Here is a 17,274-nt window from a genome sequence, read left to right as displayed (position 1 = left end):
ACCGCTAGCGCCTAATAGCATCTGCCGGGAATGCCGGAAAAGTGTTGACGCCTTCGTTCGTTCGTTCGTTCCGGTCTCTTGCTGGCGTCTCTTCCCCCCCTTGCTAGCGCTCACCGAACCACGCCGTGCGCGTTAATGCCGCTTGTTTGCGACTCCCTCCCGCTTAAACCACAATGAATCGCGAGCCGCTCCTCCTTGGAATAGGAATTTGTCGCTATCGAGAAGATGGCACTCACCGCAAATCGAAGCTTCTAGGTACAATATTCTGCTTTGCTACCGAGCACATCTGGGAATAGCGTACGCGATTTTGATATTCCGGACCGTCAAAACTTTGACGCCATCATCCGTTACCCGCGGCAGTGTTGCCTGCTTGGCACACAGAGCATATTTCGCATCGTGCTCGAAATCATATACGATGCTATAAAATTCTGACCGAATGATTATGTTGGGGAAAAAGTAGTCCTGTAATTTTAAGTAAAGTCCCATCCTCTTTGAAAGACACGTTTTGGTTGAATAGTTTGTAGGGAATTTAAAGACATGTTGGTACTCCCACATTTTTCGATTTTGATTCGGTTTGGCGAAAAACTAGAGAATCAATGTTTTCAACGGAGGTTTTTAAATAATCTTAAAAAAGAAATGATCGTTTAATTTCCGGTTCCAACTTCATGCACAGGATGCAACGCAGCTCCTGGAGTTTCTGGTGATTACTTTTTGCCCAACCTAAAATATGCTGTTCTATAAAAAGCTATTCGATCCGTTTATGCTCGAACATGCGCTTTCGTGTACGGATATAGTGTATTCGCATGTGTTTGCTAACGCTACGTGTGTGTGAGAGAGAGTTTGTGTGTGTCACAATAAAGGACTCGAATTATGGTTGCTTCACATTCGCTACCACTAACAATTGGGTTTCGTGTAATCGCAGCTAACAACAACATCCGAGATCACTGACAGCTGGCCAAATCGCGAACTGCTTACGTCATTAAAGTTTATGTTAAAGGAAGAAGAGTGGTGCAGGAAATATCTCTCTCGCCCTCCGGAACGTGTTAGAGTGCTTTCAAGGACAGCAAGAACGGTCCACAAATCGCGATAAACCATAGCAGAACGGCCGGCTCTGGGTGAAGCTCGCCTACTCGCAAAGAGATAAAGCAGAGCGGACGGAGCGCGCAGCCGAACGGAGAGGGCACAGTACCGATAAGGCCGTCACCGCCACCGCCTGCAAACCCAGGGGGCGAAAAGCAAAAACACGCAACAACAACCACAACAACGACAATTGCAAGCCTCGACCCCTCTCCCCGCCCCGGCCAGACCGCCCTTTCATCCGCTATCGCGGTGGCATTTTTTCGAGGGGTGGACAGCACACACACCCCGCTCCCGGACTCGGCAGCGACTGCGGTTCCACGTAAGCGTTCCCGGAAGCGTTCCACCGTTGCTACTCCCCCGTGCTTACGGTCCCAGCATCCGCGATCTCTCCGTTTACCGTTAGTCCCACCGCACCACCTGAACGAGTCATGGCAAGTGAAACGGGCGAGTACGAGAGTGTGGTGCTAGTCAAGCAGGAGGTGTTCGTGTACAAGATACCGCCACGCCAGAGCAATCGTAGCTACCGGGCCGCCGACTGGAACCTTACCGAACCGATCTGGACCGGCCGGTTGCGGATGGTGTCGAAGGGGCGGTCGCTGTGCGTGAAGCTCGAGGATAAGACGTCCGGTTCCCTGTTCGCCAACTGTCCCATCGAGAGCTACCCGGGCGTTGCCATCGAGGCAGTGTCGGACAGCTCGCGGTACTTCGTGCTACGCATCCAGGACGACAACGGGCGAACAGCGTTCATCGGGCTTGGCTTCGGCGATCGGTCCGACTCGTTCGACCTGAACGTCGCCCTGCAAGACCACTTCAAGTGGGTGAAGAATGAGGAGAAGATCGAGAAGGAGAAGGTCGAACCGAAGCAGCAGCTCGATCTCGGCTTTAAGGAGGGCGAAACGATCAAGATCAACATGAAGATCACGGTCCGTCAACTCGACTGGTATCGTTAAAATCCCGCTGCACCTACTAACCTCCGCCATGCGGTTTCGATGTTTTTTTTTCCTCCTCTCACTGTTCACTTTCCGCAGAAAAAAGACGGCTCGGAGGTGTCGTCGCGACTGAACAATAAGAAGGCGGCGTCGGGTGGTTTGCTGCCACCGCCCCCGGGTGGCAACAAAATCAATCCACCGGGTAGCACCAGCTCGCCTTCTCATCAACCCTCGGCTGCCGGCGCCGCCACCGGCGGTGCTCAGACGGAATGGGGCGAGTTCACTTCGGCCGGGTATGTGTGTGGCGGTGGACCAACCGCCTGGAATGAATTGCTCCCCGGGCGAGGTTTTAATCGATGTGTTTCTCTTATTCCTTTGCAGTGTGCAGAGTGGCACTGGTGAACCGACAGCAACGGCCACCACTCCTAGCAAAACCAACGCGAACTGGGTGCAGTTCTAATCGGATTGGCTGCGCGATATGAACCGAATCGAACGCAGGGCGCTTTAGGTGGTGCTGCCGTCAGTGCAGCGCTGGGTGCCTGGCTCCCTCAGCGAGTAGTAAGGGAACTATACATAATCGTTTAAGTTTAGGGCGCGCTTGTGCATTTGTCGATACGAGCAGCAGAGCAAAATGGACAGTGAGCGCTGCGTTGGATCTGGTTTCTCCCTCCCCACAGAAAAGGAGTGATATAATCCTTTTGCATTCGGGCATTTGTAGATTGTTTACCTTTTTTTTTTTTTACTGTTATTATGTTGCCAGGACAGTGGTCATGTTAAATTATGGGCTACTTCAGCTATATTATGTAATGAATAGCAGCATCGTGCGCAGGGTTTGCCATCCGAACGTCAGGAATCTACCCAGAGCTCTCCAAACAATCCTCCACAAGGAGTAGCAAGCAAGCGTCTCGGGTTTGCAATGCGATAGCAAGTCAGCGTTGGGCCGTGGTATATTAACTGAGTAATGGTAGGATGTAAGCAAATATTGAAGCACGCCAACGGAATACTAAATTGTAATTCCAAACCATAGAAGCAGGTGGATTCCCAAACATGAAGTTGCGGATAGCGGATACGTAGTGTTAGAAGCGTTTAGGGCGTGGGTGAAGTGTGACTGTGTTTGCTTGCAGCGGAATCACGCATTTCAGTTTCAGCATTGTGTACGTTCGTTTAGGGTACTTGCTTAGCTGAGAATCGCGTTCAAGAGCGTAGAATTGATCGCTTCTAGAGATCGCATTTGTGTAGCATTTCAGAGATACGTAAATCGCACCATATTCGGTACAGTGGTAGGGTCTAGCGGTGACTATTGTTTGGCTTAACTGATCTAGATGCAGCTTACGTAGAAACGCTGGTAACGCAAACGTTGGGTTTCTGATGTTCTGAAGGTCTCTACGCCTCCACGCCACATTTACGATGCGGTGCTTTGAAAGCCGTTTCGACGGCGATGGCTAGACGGCAGCCCCTATGGTTAGGGCGCTCTACCCGTAACAGCTACAAAATTGATGTGCAATTCTATCAGCCAAACCGTCTATCGCGATGGCTTGATGTGTCGTTATTATTTGTTTTTCCTTGTTCCTGAAACCTCTCGTAACCCGTTACACCCGGATGCTGGCTCGAATCGAAAACAAACGAAGGCTGATGGAAAGTGATGCCCTCGTGGCAGAAATCCTAATCCGCCAGCGGATGAGAGGAAGCATAGTGATTCCTCTCATCCCCGACTGAACCTGAGCTCGGAGGTCTCGGTTGCTTGAACTGTGGTGTTGGCTTGTATGCGTATGCGTTATTTTGGTTTTATGGTGAACGGCAACACCGGGCTTCGGGCATTACAGAATGCTCCGGTGCGATATGCATGGCATGCCCGAAAGTAACCAGAAAGAAAGCAAAATTAACATCAACAGAAGACATTAATTCGAATTCGTATGCAACTAGATGAGCTAGATTCAGATGGGGCGATTGAAAATTGTGTGTAAAGAACCTACAGATATGCATTATCGGGTATAGATTAAAAATGATATGCAGATCTACATATTTAATATAATCAAATGTTATGTGTGTAGATATATATATATATAATATAAAAGTATATGGGTATGTATGTGTTAATAAGCATATATTAGGAGGTATAGCTGGTAGTTGTTGCAAAGTGCAGCACAGAAAACTGTGAAACAGCATAAAACAATGTTGATTTAGTTCCACACATATATACACCCACGCGACAGGTACACGAACACGGCCGGACGGCTAATCATCAGCGGGGTAGAAGGCATTTTGGCGAAGCCGACAAGGGTAGCAGCACTCCACTAAGGGCAGGCAACCCTGTCTAGCGATTCTAGACCCCTTTTCGGGGCGGTAGACTGTGCGATGAGAGCGGATAATAAAGTAATAGTAAAGCATATCCCGAACCCATCACCCACTGCACCCAAGAGGTTCCGTTTTATTTCTCAACATGGAGGTGTCCTCCCGCGTCCCCTTCTGCTTCTATCGTGCTACTCGTAGTAGTTAGTTCGTTCTGCACACATTCCAGGGCCATTTTGTGCACTGCCCGAGCTAGAGCCGTGCTAGGTTCGTCCGGTTTTTTTTTAAGGTTTTGTCGGCATAACAACAAGGATAGAACAAAATAAAAAGGATAACAACCGAAACGGTAACCACGATGTTGCAAACCCCCTTTAAATATAGCCCAGCCAGCAAGCGAAAAACCATCTTTGGGAGTAGTGAGTCTGTGCAGTTATCATTGGTGAGTATGTATTGTAATGGGAGTAACAAATTAACAAATCTAGACTAGCTCTCTGCCGCTCTCTCGCCCAACCTACAGCACCGGGCTCCACTGTGCCCGAATCCAGCTGCTGAGCGCGGCCACGTTGGTGAGGACAGCCGGTACACCGTCCCCGCAGCCGATGCCCCACGACACGAGCCCGACCAGCACGTAACGACCGTCGTGCCGCCGATCGGCACACACCAGCGGGCTACCACCGGAACCCTCGCACGTGTCGGCCCGTAACCTACTGCTGCTGTTGCCGGCACCCCCCGCACAGACTGCGCTCGAGTGCAGCTGGAACCGCCTACCGAGGGAGGGTGCGTGGTGGCGCAGGGCGATCTCACACGTCCCCCGTTCCACCAGCGGCATCCTGGTGTAGTGCATGATGGGCTGCACGGTGCGGCTCTTCGGTGTACCGCCCCACCCGGTAACGAGACAGTCGTACAGCCGTTCGGTCGGTGCCTCTGGCTCAGCCGGCAGACAGATCGGACCGATGTTGGCCGGCTGACCCTCGAACGGTCGGTTCAGCAGCAGCAGCGCCAGATCGTTGAAGAGCGCACCGGAGTAGTAGTTCGGGTGGACGACGATCCGGCTGACGGTGCGTTCCTGGTGTGGCAACCGTTCCTGCGTGTGGCGCCGATCCCAGTCGCCAGCGTGTACCACGTACCGGTTCGGATGCAGTCGGTTGCTAGCGAGAGAGAGAGAGAGAGAGAGAGCGAAAGGGAGGAGTTTGAGAGTTTGCCGGAGATCCAAGAGATCCCCGCACCCCGAAAAGAAGGGAGCGGGGGGAGGGGGAGCCCTTACTTCGAGACGCAATGAGCGGCCGTGATGAGAGTCCGCGCATCCAGCAGGGCGGCACCGCAATGGTACACAAACGAACCATTCCGGATGAGCTGGTACAGGGCGACGGTCCACGGGAACTCCCCGAAGTTTGCCATTCCCTGGACCGGCTCGAGCGCCGCATCATCATTGTCGTCGTCCTCATCTTGGAAGAACACCCGGCTGGAGAGGGCCTGCCGATGACGGACGCCACACACGGTTGGCTCAGCAGCGAGTCCTGCTGGCCTGTCAATGGTCCCCGGTTCCACGCTGTTACCATCGATCGGTTCCAGTGGTGCCGGAAGGCCGCCACTGTGGTTCAGCAGTAGAGCCGAAAGCTCCAGCAGTAGTCCCGCGTCGAACTCTGGGGCGGCCGTTGGAGTGGCGTGGCTGACGGTAGCCAGCTCGGCTGTGGTTGACGAGGGCGGTTGACTGTCGAATATGAGCCGATCCTCAGCATCGTAGGCCGTCGTTGTCGTTGTCGTTGACGTGGTGCTCACGTTCTGCGGTATAATTTGGTTCTGGCGGCAGCAAACACTGTTGGCACCACACAATCCATCCCTGCAAGCAAACGGGGTGGTCAGCGAATGCCACGAAATCCAAGCCCAGTATCCATCCCCTGGAGCACCCTTACCTGACAGTTACGTCATCCGGTTTAGCGTGGTTTGTCCGGCAGCGACCGAGCGGCACGCAGATGCAGTCCGGTGCGTCACCACCGTCGGTCAGCGAGTTGCCACCGACGCGCACCTCCTCAAACGGTGAATCCTGCGAGTGGGGAATTGATACAAGCCAACTGCGGTGATAGTAGTAGTAGTCACGTTTGTATAGTAGAACCTTACCTTCGACACCACCACCGCCTTCACGTCCTTCGTTTCACGCAGCGCTTCCGCCTGCTTCAGCAGGTTACCGTTCATCCACCAGAAGCTACCGTCCAGCTGGGCAATGGCCACCGGTACCAAGAGTGGTACACCAACGGTGTACAGCGTCACTAGCAACCACCAACCACTTTTCCGCCTACTGTTCGTGGCCATGTTTCTGTGTTGTGCGGGGTTGTGCGGGCTTGAGAAGAAGGCTTGCACACACGTTCACTGATAGCGATAAACGGGGATCCCGGGTAGTTCTTGATTCTGGGGCACTGCGAGTCTAGAGCGTGCTAGAGCACTATTGGAAGAGAGAGAGAGAGAGAGAGATAGCGGACGAGGCGCGATCCTATTCGGAGGAGGATGTTCCAGTGGCGGCACCCACGAGAACACACGCACGAACCGTTGCGATGTGACGTGCCAGTGGTCGCTGCAATCGGTTTTTGTATGCCGTGCACAACTGCGCGCCGTCTAGCAGCGCAGTCCTTGGGTTTAGGATTTTACGTTTCATGCTGTGCTGTGTCTCTCTCTCTCTCTATCTCTCTCTCTCTCTCTCTCTCTCTCTCTCTCTCTCTCTCTCTCTCTCTCTCTCTAACTCACTTACATGCGCTCTGTAATCGTATCGGTCTCTCTCTCTCTCCCTCCCCCTATCTTGCAGCAGTTGTGGTCGCTAGTAGTTCACTCGTAGTGTGTACTGGCGATCGAGCTGCAGTCCTTGGCTGATGATAGGAGGACTGGCTTATGGTATGGTGTGAGGGAGAGAGATTGTCCAGCGATCGATCGCGAAGGCGAAGGCCTAGAGTGATCGCGGGCCGGCGCATCCGCATATTGCCGCTACTACTCTGCATCGGCGAGGTCAGCTTCGGTTTGTGGACATCACCGTACGAACTACTTTGAGTTACGTTACATCATCCCAGTGGTATCGGTCCGTGCGAGCATCAGCAGCAAGAGAGTGAGAGAGTGAGAGAGAGAGAGAGAGAGATCGCGCGCGAGAGCAGTTGATCCGGACTTCCGGTGGATGGGGTTGCGATGCGACTGCGCGTGCGACTATTCGATGATCAATCAGGTGTTGCGGTGGTCAGGGTGGAGGTCATGGTACTTCTGACGCAGCGCAGTGCATTGACCTACTGGTGGTCGTGTGATGTGACGTAGTGGTGGTACTACGTCACAGCAACAGCAAGCAGCAAAAGGAGATCCTACTCCAGGCAGTTCAAGGTCGACAGAGGCTTTGGTTTTGGTTGCTTGAGTCTCGTTCCCTCTCTTTCTTTCTCGGTGGTTGGCGTGATTTGTCTGTGTGTGGGTGTGGGTGTGACCTTGGGGCGCTGCTTTACCGATTTCTAGTAGGCCACGAACAGCAACCGGAACCTCTTGGCGAGGATCCGAATCGACCGAGCGATAACCTTGCCTTCTTCTCGCCCTCTCTCTCTATCTCTCTCTCTCTCTCTCTCTCTCTCTCTCTCTCTCTCTCTCTCTCTCTGTATGCGGTTGATCGCACCGTGACGTCACTGACGTCGCGGGAAACTCCGATTCTACATTAGCACGAATGGGGCGTAAACACGGACGGTTTACGGATGGTTTAGGAATGACTCATGCACTAGTTCTGTGTGCAATAGCCATACCAAAACATTGAAACGCAAGCACACACACTGGACACCATTCCTCACTTGCAAATGAATGGAAATCTCCTAATGAGTGCAGAAGAAAAATGTGATGCTATAAGCTCCCACTTTAAACACTCCCGCAAACAAACAGCTAACTCCAAGAGCACCATGGATAAAAAAGGTGAAAGAATCGACACAAAGTTGAAAAAATTCAAGCCAAGAAACACTTCCCCCAACCCTCCTGATCAAACCAATAGAAATCAAAAACATTATTAAAAAACTGAAAACCAAAAAATCCACTGGTTTACACAACATCAACAACAAAAGCATAAAAAATCTATCCCAACAAAGCTATAATCCAAATTACACATATTTTCAATGCCTGTCTAAACTAAGGTTACTTTTCCAATGCCTGGAAACACGCAAAAATAGTTCCAATACCCAAACCGGGTAAAGACGATAGCCTTCCCCAAAACTACAGACCCGTCAGCTTGTTCAGCTGCCCGGGGAAAATTTTTCGAACAAACAATAGCCAATAGGATAAACAAACACTCAAACAATAACCACACAATTCAACCTTCACAATTTGGCTTTCAAAAATCACTGTCAACCACCTACCAACTACATAGACTAACCAGTAATATACGGTCAAACTTCAAAAATAAAAAAAATCCACCGGACTTGTCCTACTAGACAGCGAAAAGGCCTTCGACACAATCTGGCATGACGGTTTAATATACAAACTGGTTAATTTAAAATACCCACAGAACATTGTTAAACTAGTAGAGTCATTGTTAAAAAACAGACAAAATCACGTATTCATAGGAAACTCGAGATCTAACAACTACACACCAGTTGCTGGAGTACCCCAGGGGATGTGTTCTCTCCCCTTTACTCTTCAATATCTACATATCCGACATCGCACACAAAAAATGCAAACAATATCTCTATGCAGACGACATAGCAATAAGCTCTTCCAGCACAATCCCCCAAATGCTACAACAACTAACCGAAACGGCAGTAGTAAGCAGCAAAAAATATGGAAAATACTGCAAAAAATGGAAAATGCAAATAAATGCAGACAAATCCGAGGCAATCTTCTTCACACGTGGAACCTGCGTAAGTCGCCAGCCATACAGTTGCACAACAATTAACAACACAGACATTCTATGAAAAGATTCAGTTAAATACCCACACAAGAAACTATTCAACAAAACACACATAGAAAACACCAAACAAAAAAGCGAAAAACACCTGAAAACACTCTATAGTTTGTTAAATAGAAGATCTATCCGACCCACCATTACATACGCCTCTGCCATATGGAGTAGCAGTGCATAGACACACAAAATGAAACTACAACGAATCCAAAACAAATTCTTAAAAAATAATCCTCAGCCTGCCCCCTTCCCACCCCCCCACCCCCCCCCCCCCCACCCCCAAGGCACAGCACAGAAAAAGTTCATACTCTAGCTGAAATAGAAAAACTCTCTAAACACACGTTAAAAATAAATAAGAAGTACTGGTACGACTGCGCAAGAAATGACGTCACACGTGACACTTATACACAACATAGAAAGTACGGAAGGGTGAAGGAGCTAGGTTTTGGTAGATTAACTTTTATTTCTTTTATTTCTTTGTACATAAACGGGCTAAGGGTAAGGAATAAGATTATAGAGATTAAAAACAAAAGAAAAAAGGTCAAAACAACAACACAGGTTGAAAGGTCCTGTCACTAAGCCAACACCACTCGAGAGGTAGCATAATTAACATTACACACCAGTTACACTACGAAGAACAAATCAAAATAATGAGGAGAAGCACGAGCTGAACCCATTGTAAACACAACCTCGATGTTATATCTATTATATTAATAATAAACGATTTAAACATACGACTCGTCCGTCCTTATATATGTTAAAAAAAAAATAAACGATTTTTTTGGAAAAAACGCACACATTTTACATCTTTATTCATTCTAATCTCACAAACCTGGTACTTGGCTATCTCAAAGTGACGTGAACCTGTGGAACCTGTGTATGGAATGCGCCTCTCTTATTGCTCCTGTATCCCCTGCTACACCTTCCCCCTCAAAATTGTCCACGTAATTTGCGGGCAAGCTAATTGTCATACACCCACCCCTCACACTACCTGGTAGAGGAAGGGTGAACGAGTAGTGCCTCCTGTTTTGTACTATGTTGCGCCCACCCCACCCCACCGTTTTCGTGCAGGAAGCTCAGAGAGCAGGATCCGTCTGGCTGCCGATGCTGCTCGTGCTGCTGCAGGGGTACCTCAGTCACAGTCGAAGGAGGTAGAGGAACAGAAGGGGGATGGCGAAGCACCGTGATGATGGTCGCACCGGACAGGATGCGCAGCAGCTCGATCAGCTGAGCCGTACTTCTCGTGCCCAGTGATTCGTTGTTAATCTAGAGTTATACAACAACAAAAACAACAACAAGCCTTAGAAGAGTGGCAGTGCTGTGTACAGGATTACTGACATGAAGTGTTACCTATTCAAAACACTGTAACTTGTTTGTTTGGAATGATTTTGTAATGGTTTCAAAGACAAAATTGTTTTAAAATAATCAAATTTTCAGAAACTGTTCGCTTTAGCTCGATGTGGCCACATTTGGCTCGACTGTAGCCTTCTAACGGTCCGAAAATGCTGCAAAATTACAAAATTGCAAAATACTGCATGAATGTGATCTTGCGGTTTTTTGACTCGTTTTTGTACACCTTCTGAAACATATTATCGATAACGTGTCGCTTTCATTTTGACTCCAGGATCGATGAAAACAGTTGAAGAGCGCCCATGCGCTAAATGCGATGGGATATTGCTACGAGTGGCCGTATTTAGGCTCAAATTCAAGTATAAACCTTCGGTCAATTAAACATGATCGTTGTTAGAAGATATAGACTGATTACTTTGAAATTTTTTACTTTTTTAAATTTCGTTGAATTCCGGCCTTCACTTTCCGAATCATTTCTGGCGATGTTGCGGTTTGTTTTGGTCCACTTCCATAGGCGTTTTGTAGTGCTATCAGTACCATTGTATCGATTAATGGAGCGATACACAAACCTTTTTGTTCATTTTAAGTTGACTTAGCTCACGAATGATAGCTGAAGGTTGTGATTTTCCAGCCAAATAAACACCATCAAAGCTATTATGTTTCAATTACATTACGATAAAAAAAAATCTACAAAACACAGACGCAAATGCTTTCGGTAGCTTGTAAACAATATATTAAACTATAACATAAACAATTTTGGCACCGATATTATGAGCGGTTTGAAAGATACAGCAGTGTGAATTTGGTAACACTTCATATCAGTAACCCTGTATGTCTGTGAGCCTGCTTACCATGAGCAGCACATCGCCGACTCGCAACCGACCATCCCGTGCCGCTAGGCTGCCCGGATGGATCTCACTGATGACCGTACGCACCGGATCGGGCTCGGTTCGCAGACTGAAGCCGTACCGGCTGTTCCAGCCCTTCTGTAGCTCCACGGTGATGATCTGTGGACGAGTGTACGAAAGAGAGAGAGAGAGAGAGAGAGAGAGAGAGAGAGAGAGAGAGAGAGAGAGAGAGAGAGAGAGAGAGTAAGCCACGGGAGGACTAAGAACAGTTTGTGCGACTCCACGCCACGCCTTACCTCATAGCTGACGTCAGTGGATGGTAGCAGCGACAGCGCCACAGACAAAGGATGAGAAGGAGAAGAAGAAGAAGAGGAGGGAACCACGAGCAGTCGCTCGTCCTCCTCCTCGTTTGTGGCGACCAGATTCTGCTCGGTGTTGCAGCGCACTAGCAAACGTGACCTCACAGTGTCGCCCGATTGTGGCAGTTGGCGTTTGGGGGCTGCGCCCGTTTCGCTGAAGCTGGCACTGCGTTGCTTCCGGTTTCCGGTCCGTAATGTCCGGTGCCGATGATCGATGACGGTGGCCGTCGATCGTCGATCATAGCAGGGCTGCTGCCGCAGCAGTGCGGTGGGCGACGATGGTGATGATGGTAACGTCAGCAGTGGGGGTGGATGCCCACGGTACAGCCGCAACCAGACTGTCTCGCTGACGCTGCGGATGAAGAGGATGGCCTGCTCGTATGGGAGGGGCGCCAGCGGGACACCGTTGACCGAGTGAAGCCGATCGCCGACCCTTATGCGACCATCGCTCAGCGCCGGTTCGCACTTGATCGACCGAACGTAGTAACCGAGCGGCGACTCGTCCTCCTTCCGTATCGTGAAGCCGAGCGTGTTGTGCTGCTTTCGCATCACGATCTCAAACATGGTGGCGGCGGGGCTGGTGGGAGTAGCGACTACGTGCGAAGTGGTGGTCCGCGCAGTTGGTGGTTCGATTCGGCATGTGGCACGCTGGTCACAGGAAGAGGAGGAGGAGGAGGAGGAGGAGGAGCTGTATCGTCGCTGCTGTTGCTGCTGCTGCTGCTCACCGGCCACACTCCATGCGTGCGCCTTGTCCGGGCGCCGGCAGCAGAAGGTCCGGAGCGCCGAGCCCATATGTAGGTAGCTGCGCAGCACTCCGTCGGTCACGGTCCGGTTCACGATCACGATCTGCAAAAAAACATCGACATGGATCGAGAGAGAGAAAGAGAGAGGCTCATGTTTCGTAGTGGGTAGTGATGGGCAAAATGCGTGTCTATTAGCATGAGTTTTATCTTGAGAGCATGCCGGCTGTAGAAGATACTGACTAAAATAAGAAGAGTTAAAATAATTAAGTGACATCGATAATTTATGATCAGAAACAGCAGTCAGTCCACGGTTACGGCTCAAACAAATCCCCCATTTGGGTAATGTGCAATTAATGAATGTTATCTTCGTTAAAAACAACAATTTAACGGTAACGCTACAACCGATATCTTGTGTTAAAGATCGCTGCCAATTGAATTCTTATTGCTAACTGGAAAAGCCTTGCATGCTGGAAATGCAATGATTTGTGTCTTTACTCTTTTCATTCAGACTTTACCAATCCTGCTGAGAGGGTTAAACACGCAAATTGTGTCACATAGTCAACGAACTTGGTTTTGGCACCTTTTTTATAAGTTGCGGTCGATGTACTGCTCTCTTCTCTCCATTTCTTTCTCTCTCACTCTCTCTCTCTCTCTTTCTCTCTCTGTATCTCTCTGTATCTCTCTTTCTCTTTGTTTTTGGATCAAATTGGGATTAAATTACCATAGAAGGACCAAAAACCAACCATTAAACTTACCATCAACTTGTTTTGAATAGGAAGGCATAGAGGAAAGCGGTGGATGAAAGAATGGAGTAAACTCCGCTTTGATGCAACCAATCAATTTAGAGACCCCCAAAACATTGGAAATGACACCCATATTGCCCTAGAAGGGATTTTCAGGATAGGGAGTGTATGCCACCCTCACTCCCCCTTATCCGGCAAAAACCAAACTTTGTCACATGGTATCTAAAGCAACCAGCAACAACTGTGAGAGTTTTGGAGAAAATTGCATGAAAATTTGTAGAGTTAGGAGTTTTCCTAACACATTGATATTCGGAAGGGGGAGAAGGGAGGCGAATCCTGGGAAAAAGACCCCCGATGATTTCGTCTGGGGTGATAAGCTATCTTTGTGCCAAGTTCGGACTGGTAGATTTGGAGTGATGCGCGAACATACAAACATTACCATATTTTTATTTATAAGAAAGAAGCGCAAATTGCAATAATGGCTATACCAAAGCAGAAGCACAGCCACTACTGCGCCGAACTTCCCCCCCTCCCCTCAAGTCTGAATTGAACTCAATTCCCGGAATCGACTCGGGGATCGGTGCCTGTGAAGCGGCCAAACCTGTCGGTAGGCTGACCTTTTTTTTATTGCTTTAACTTTAAGTACGATCACTACTTAGGACATTATAACAGGCGGTTTAATAAGTCGTTGGCCAGAAATATAAATGGCGACACAATTTTTTTATCCTTATCATTTTTCGATACTGCCAACCTTAAAAAAAATCCTGTAAAAATTTTCAAGTCATTCTGTTTACAATTACCCAAGTTATTGGCGTTCAAGTGACGCTACTTTTTTGTTAAGAAAAATCATGGGTTTAAAGCATGAATTACCATTGTTATTTGATGGGAAAAAATATCGTAACAGCCTCCGATTGGCCTCCCTCTCGCTTTGCGATGCTTGTTTGTGCCGTTTACTACTCTAGTGTTTGTACAAATGGTTAGTGCACTTCGCGGTTCCGGAACCACAGACCAAAGACCTGCCACTGCACTTGTTGTTGCTACCTCGAGACGCGCTTACTGCCTCTGCCGCACGTGAACATAGGCTGACCTTGATCATGTGCGAATTGAAAAAGTCCGCTTTCTGTACTTTAATGGTCAAGATCAAGGTCAAGATCAAAGTGTACCTGACCTTGGCTCTACTAAACAACAGGGAGTCAGGCAGCAGGTAGACGGCGAAAACGAAAACGAAAGCGGAATCTAAAACAAAACAATCAACAACTACGGCGAATGTTGGTACCAAAGCAGAAGGAACAGTCACTGCTGCGCCGAAACTCTAACTCTTTAACCCACCCTCCCTCTTTCCCTCTCTCTACATTCTCTCCCCCTCTCTCTCTCCGTCTTTTTCTAACCCTACTTCATATGCACTTTTAGAGTGAAAATAAATTCCACGTTCGATCGATGCTCTCGCTCGGCGCGATTCACAGCTCACAGGCGATTGCATACTGATGCTGATGACAATGGTACTGCTGCTGTAGCTGATGACAGATAAACGGTGGCTGATAGTGGTTTGAGAAAATCGTAAGCACCGTCGTAAGCGCTTGCACTCCGTTTCATCTCTACTGTTGTGGTGGAGGGGTCCTTGCCGTGAGATGAGAAATAATATTGAAGCCACCCCCTACTCTGAACACCCCTAAATCCTTTGCCTTCCCTCACCTACAATCACCTTTCGGGGGCAGATCGAGAAACTGGATGATAGCTCATACACCAGCTTTGGCTTTGGCTCGAGGTTCACGATGGAAAAACGGAGGGGCAGCCTGCCCGGAACGGTGCATTGCTTGATCTGTCAATGTCGTACACGAAAAGTACTTGGACGGAGTAGGCGGTGGGAGGAGAGTGGGTGAAGTAGGTCGGAAAGGGTGCATCTTTAAACCATGGAACGGAGGTTTGATACCAATAGGCCACCACCACCACCCCCACCAAAGGGCCAATGTGACAGCTAGCCAGCAGCTGCTGGAGCAGTTCAGTCGGCGTCAGAAAAGAAGGAAGGAGGGAGGATGGTCTGTTGTAGAGGACGTACGGGACGCACTTTGAGCGAACGTGCTCAAACGAACGATTCCGGTGCCTCGCCGCCTCCGGTTCAACAAAGGAAACAACAACAAGGGATGAGAGAAGGGTTGTGTTAGAGAAAAAGAGAAGGGTGGATAGCTTCTGTGGATGATTTATGAGCCTTCATATAATAATGGGTGTAAAATATGATGTTACGCTGCCAAACACCCACACACACACAGATACAGATGCAGAACTTGTACCGAGGATGCGCTCGTTGCGCGGGACGAGCTCGTTGTTCCAGCTAGCAGTGCTCGGTCCTGATGAGCAGGACCTGGCGATGACGCCCCCCTGTTATTCCACCTACCTTACCTCTCTTCTCTCTCTCTCTCTCTCTCTCTCTCTCTCTCTCTCTCTCTCTCTCTCTTTCTCTCGCTTTGTAGGGTAAAGGGTGTGTCCATTTGTCACGGCCAACTTCCGAACTCCGTGCTGTACAAGCTCACCTAACGGTGTCTACTAAGATCCTGGAATGCCCTGGAAATGGAATTGTCCTTGGCCGTGGATTCATATTAGGTTGGCCAATAAGTCTTTTCGTATTTTTGGTACTTCAAAGGGAGATATTTCTGGTTTTAAGGGGGGACTTCGGTATTTAATTTTTAATTGCGACACATGTTTTTAACATTTTTCCCTGAAAGCTGATCCTTTCAAGAGTATTGTGTAAATGTTTTGGATCAATCGAAGCAAAACTGACAAAGATACAGATTTTCGAAAATCCGCGTTTCATACAAGGCTCTATCCAGCCCGCTACTTTGAAGAACGTTTCTCTAGCCCCGGTCCCCAGGTAGCCCCGTCGAGATATTATTAAAATTGTCGATACTTTTTTTAAACAATTCTGTAAAGTTCGTTTTGTTTGGCAGAATGACGAAAAGCATCACTTTTTCAACTTCAAAAATCTGTCTCTCTCCGGGGCTACCTAGATAAATTTATAATCTTTCTAACAAATATCGATTTGTATTTTTCTGATGACCCGTCACGCGGCTACGATGGGCACCAGAAAAAGTATCTTTTCGAAGACACGACTGCCTAAATTTGATGGCATAGATTAATTTTTCAATGAATGTTGCTCAAAACAATACCAAATATTCTTCAAAAGTTGTAGATTAGTATGCCATTTACTTGAAAAAATACAGTCGAATGGTTACGTCACAAAAAATCGTTAAAAACGAGCCTGTTTTTGGTCCGAAAATACCGAAGTCCCCCCTTAATAAAACATAAAACGATCTTTTTCAGGCATTCTTTTTTCTAGAAACGGCCGTTCGTGGACCCTCCCGTCATAAAACCACCCGTCGTTTTCAAACGACAACTGCAGATCGCTTGCCAAAATGAGTAATTTAGGGGAAATTTCATCTGCCTAAATGAACTAAAACCTTACATCGTACTTCCTCTACGATAAGTCAAATTTGTCCAGGGTTTTTACTCCAGTTAAATTGAGTTTTCATAGAGATTGCGCAGACTTTATTTTCACCCTACGTGTTTCATCGGCGATAACTTTTGAAGGTGCGGTTCGATTTTGACGCATTTTTTATCACTAATAGAAAAGACGTTGACCTTTAAAAAGACACCACCAGACCAGCAAAGCGACCACTAGGAGCGCTACAGTGAGTAGAAGAATGCGGCCAAATATTAAGTGTTCCAAGATTTATAATTGATAAGCGGTGGAGCTGGACGACTCCAAAGCCATCTATTACCGAAATACGAAAAAACTTATTGGCCAACCTAATATTTGGAATCAGTCAGAAGTCAGAAAGTTGTTGGTGGAGTTTTGTTTTCCGGGGGGCCTCGGGTCCAGCTGTGGGGCAGTGGGGAAATGGGTGCGTTACAAACGCGGCCACCAAATCAACAAACTGGTCACTCGCCTTTCAGCTCCCAATCCCTCGCCCCTAGACTGCCGGAACAATTAGGACATTGGGAGGGGGAACGAGTGAATGAGTTGACAGAACGGAACCGC

General features: G+C 48.4%; 4 protein-coding genes across 5 annotated transcripts in view; 1 reads left to right on the top strand and 3 right to left on the bottom strand.

Moving 5' to 3' along the window:
• Positions 1 to 313, bottom strand: part of LOC126579968 (trithorax group protein osa) — a 3,579-nt gene extending 3,266 nt beyond the window's left edge. For both annotated transcript variants that reach the window (XM_050243768.1, XM_050243767.1), the window contains exon 1: positions 1 to 313. This exon is cut by the window's left edge and continues 32 nt beyond it. The gene's annotated coding sequence lies outside the window, so the exon portion shown is untranslated.
• Positions 314 to 880: 567 nt separating this feature from the next.
• LOC126579685 (NECAP-like protein CG9132) lies at positions 881 to 4,421 on the top strand. The gene is made up of 3 exons (XM_050243219.1): positions 881 to 2,003; positions 2,109 to 2,302; positions 2,391 to 4,421. The coding sequence occupies exons 1-3, from the start codon at positions 1,509 to 1,511 to the stop codon at positions 2,467 to 2,469; spliced, it is 768 nt and encodes a 255-aa protein (XP_050099176.1). The 5' UTR covers positions 881 to 1,508; the 3' UTR covers positions 2,470 to 4,421.
• A 210-nt stretch (positions 4,422 to 4,631) lies between these two features.
• On the bottom strand, positions 4,632 to 7,114 carry LOC126579684 (phenoloxidase-activating factor 2-like). Its single transcript, XM_050243218.1, has 5 exons — positions 7,042 to 7,114; positions 6,417 to 6,738; positions 6,212 to 6,342; positions 5,563 to 6,138; positions 4,632 to 5,446 (listed from the first exon to the last, which is right to left on the bottom strand). The coding sequence occupies exons 2-5, from the start codon at positions 6,606 to 6,608 to the stop codon at positions 4,810 to 4,812; spliced, it is 1,536 nt and encodes a 511-aa protein (XP_050099175.1). The 5' UTR covers positions 6,609 to 6,738; positions 7,042 to 7,114; the 3' UTR covers positions 4,632 to 4,809.
• A 2,708-nt stretch (positions 7,115 to 9,822) lies between these two features.
• On the bottom strand, positions 9,823 to 12,399 carry LOC126579610 (inaD-like protein). The gene is made up of 3 exons (XM_050243075.1): positions 11,693 to 12,399; positions 11,400 to 11,555; positions 9,823 to 10,464 (listed from the first exon to the last, which is right to left on the bottom strand). Exons 1-3 carry the CDS (start codon positions 12,317 to 12,319, stop codon positions 10,186 to 10,188), a joined length of 1,062 nt encoding a protein of 353 aa, XP_050099032.1. The 5' UTR covers positions 12,320 to 12,399; the 3' UTR covers positions 9,823 to 10,185.
• Between the last annotated feature and the right edge of the window lie 4,875 nt (positions 12,400 to 17,274).

This window comes from Anopheles aquasalis, chromosome Y, assembly GCF_943734665.1.
Source record: "Anopheles aquasalis chromosome Y, idAnoAquaMG_Q_19, whole genome shotgun sequence".
Classification (NCBI taxonomy): domain Eukaryota; kingdom Metazoa; phylum Arthropoda; class Insecta; order Diptera; family Culicidae; genus Anopheles; species Anopheles aquasalis.
Note: the sequence above shows the minus strand (reverse complement) of the source record. Positions and strands in the feature narration are given on the sequence as shown.

Excerpts from the sequence above, each read along its gene's own strand:
- LOC126579610 (XM_050243075.1), bottom strand. The coding sequence starts at position 12,319 with ATGTTTGAGATCGTGATGCGAAAGCAGCACAACACGCTCGGCTTCACG. Across the intron at positions 11,556-11,692 it reads CCACTGACGTCAGCTATGAG|ATCATCACCGTGGAGCTACA; the intron begins GTAAGGCGTGGC and ends ACTCGTCCACAG. Across the intron at positions 10,465-11,399 it reads TCGGCGATGTGCTGCTCATG|ATTAACAACGAATCACTGGG; the intron begins GTAAGCAGGCTC and ends GTATAACTCTAG.
- LOC126579685 (XM_050243219.1), top strand. The coding sequence starts at position 1,509 with ATGGCAAGTGAAACGGGCGAGTACGAGAGTGTGGTGCTAGTCAAGCAG. Across the intron at positions 2,004-2,108 it reads AGATCAACATGAAGATCACG|AAAAAAGACGGCTCGGAGGT; the intron begins GTCCGTCAACTC and ends CACTTTCCGCAG. Across the intron at positions 2,303-2,390 it reads GGCGAGTTCACTTCGGCCGG|TGTGCAGAGTGGCACTGGTG; the intron begins GTATGTGTGTGG and ends ATTCCTTTGCAG.
- LOC126579684 (XM_050243218.1), bottom strand. The coding sequence starts at position 6,608 with ATGGCCACGAACAGTAGGCGGAAAAGTGGTTGGTGGTTGCTAGTGACG. Across the intron at positions 6,343-6,416 it reads AGGCGGTGGTGGTGTCGAAG|GATTCACCGTTTGAGGAGGT; the intron begins GTAAGGTTCTAC and ends CCCCACTCGCAG. Across the intron at positions 5,447-5,562 it reads GCCGCTCATTGCGTCTCGAA|CAACCGACTGCATCCGAACC; the intron begins GTAAGGGCTCCC and ends CTCTCTCGCTAG.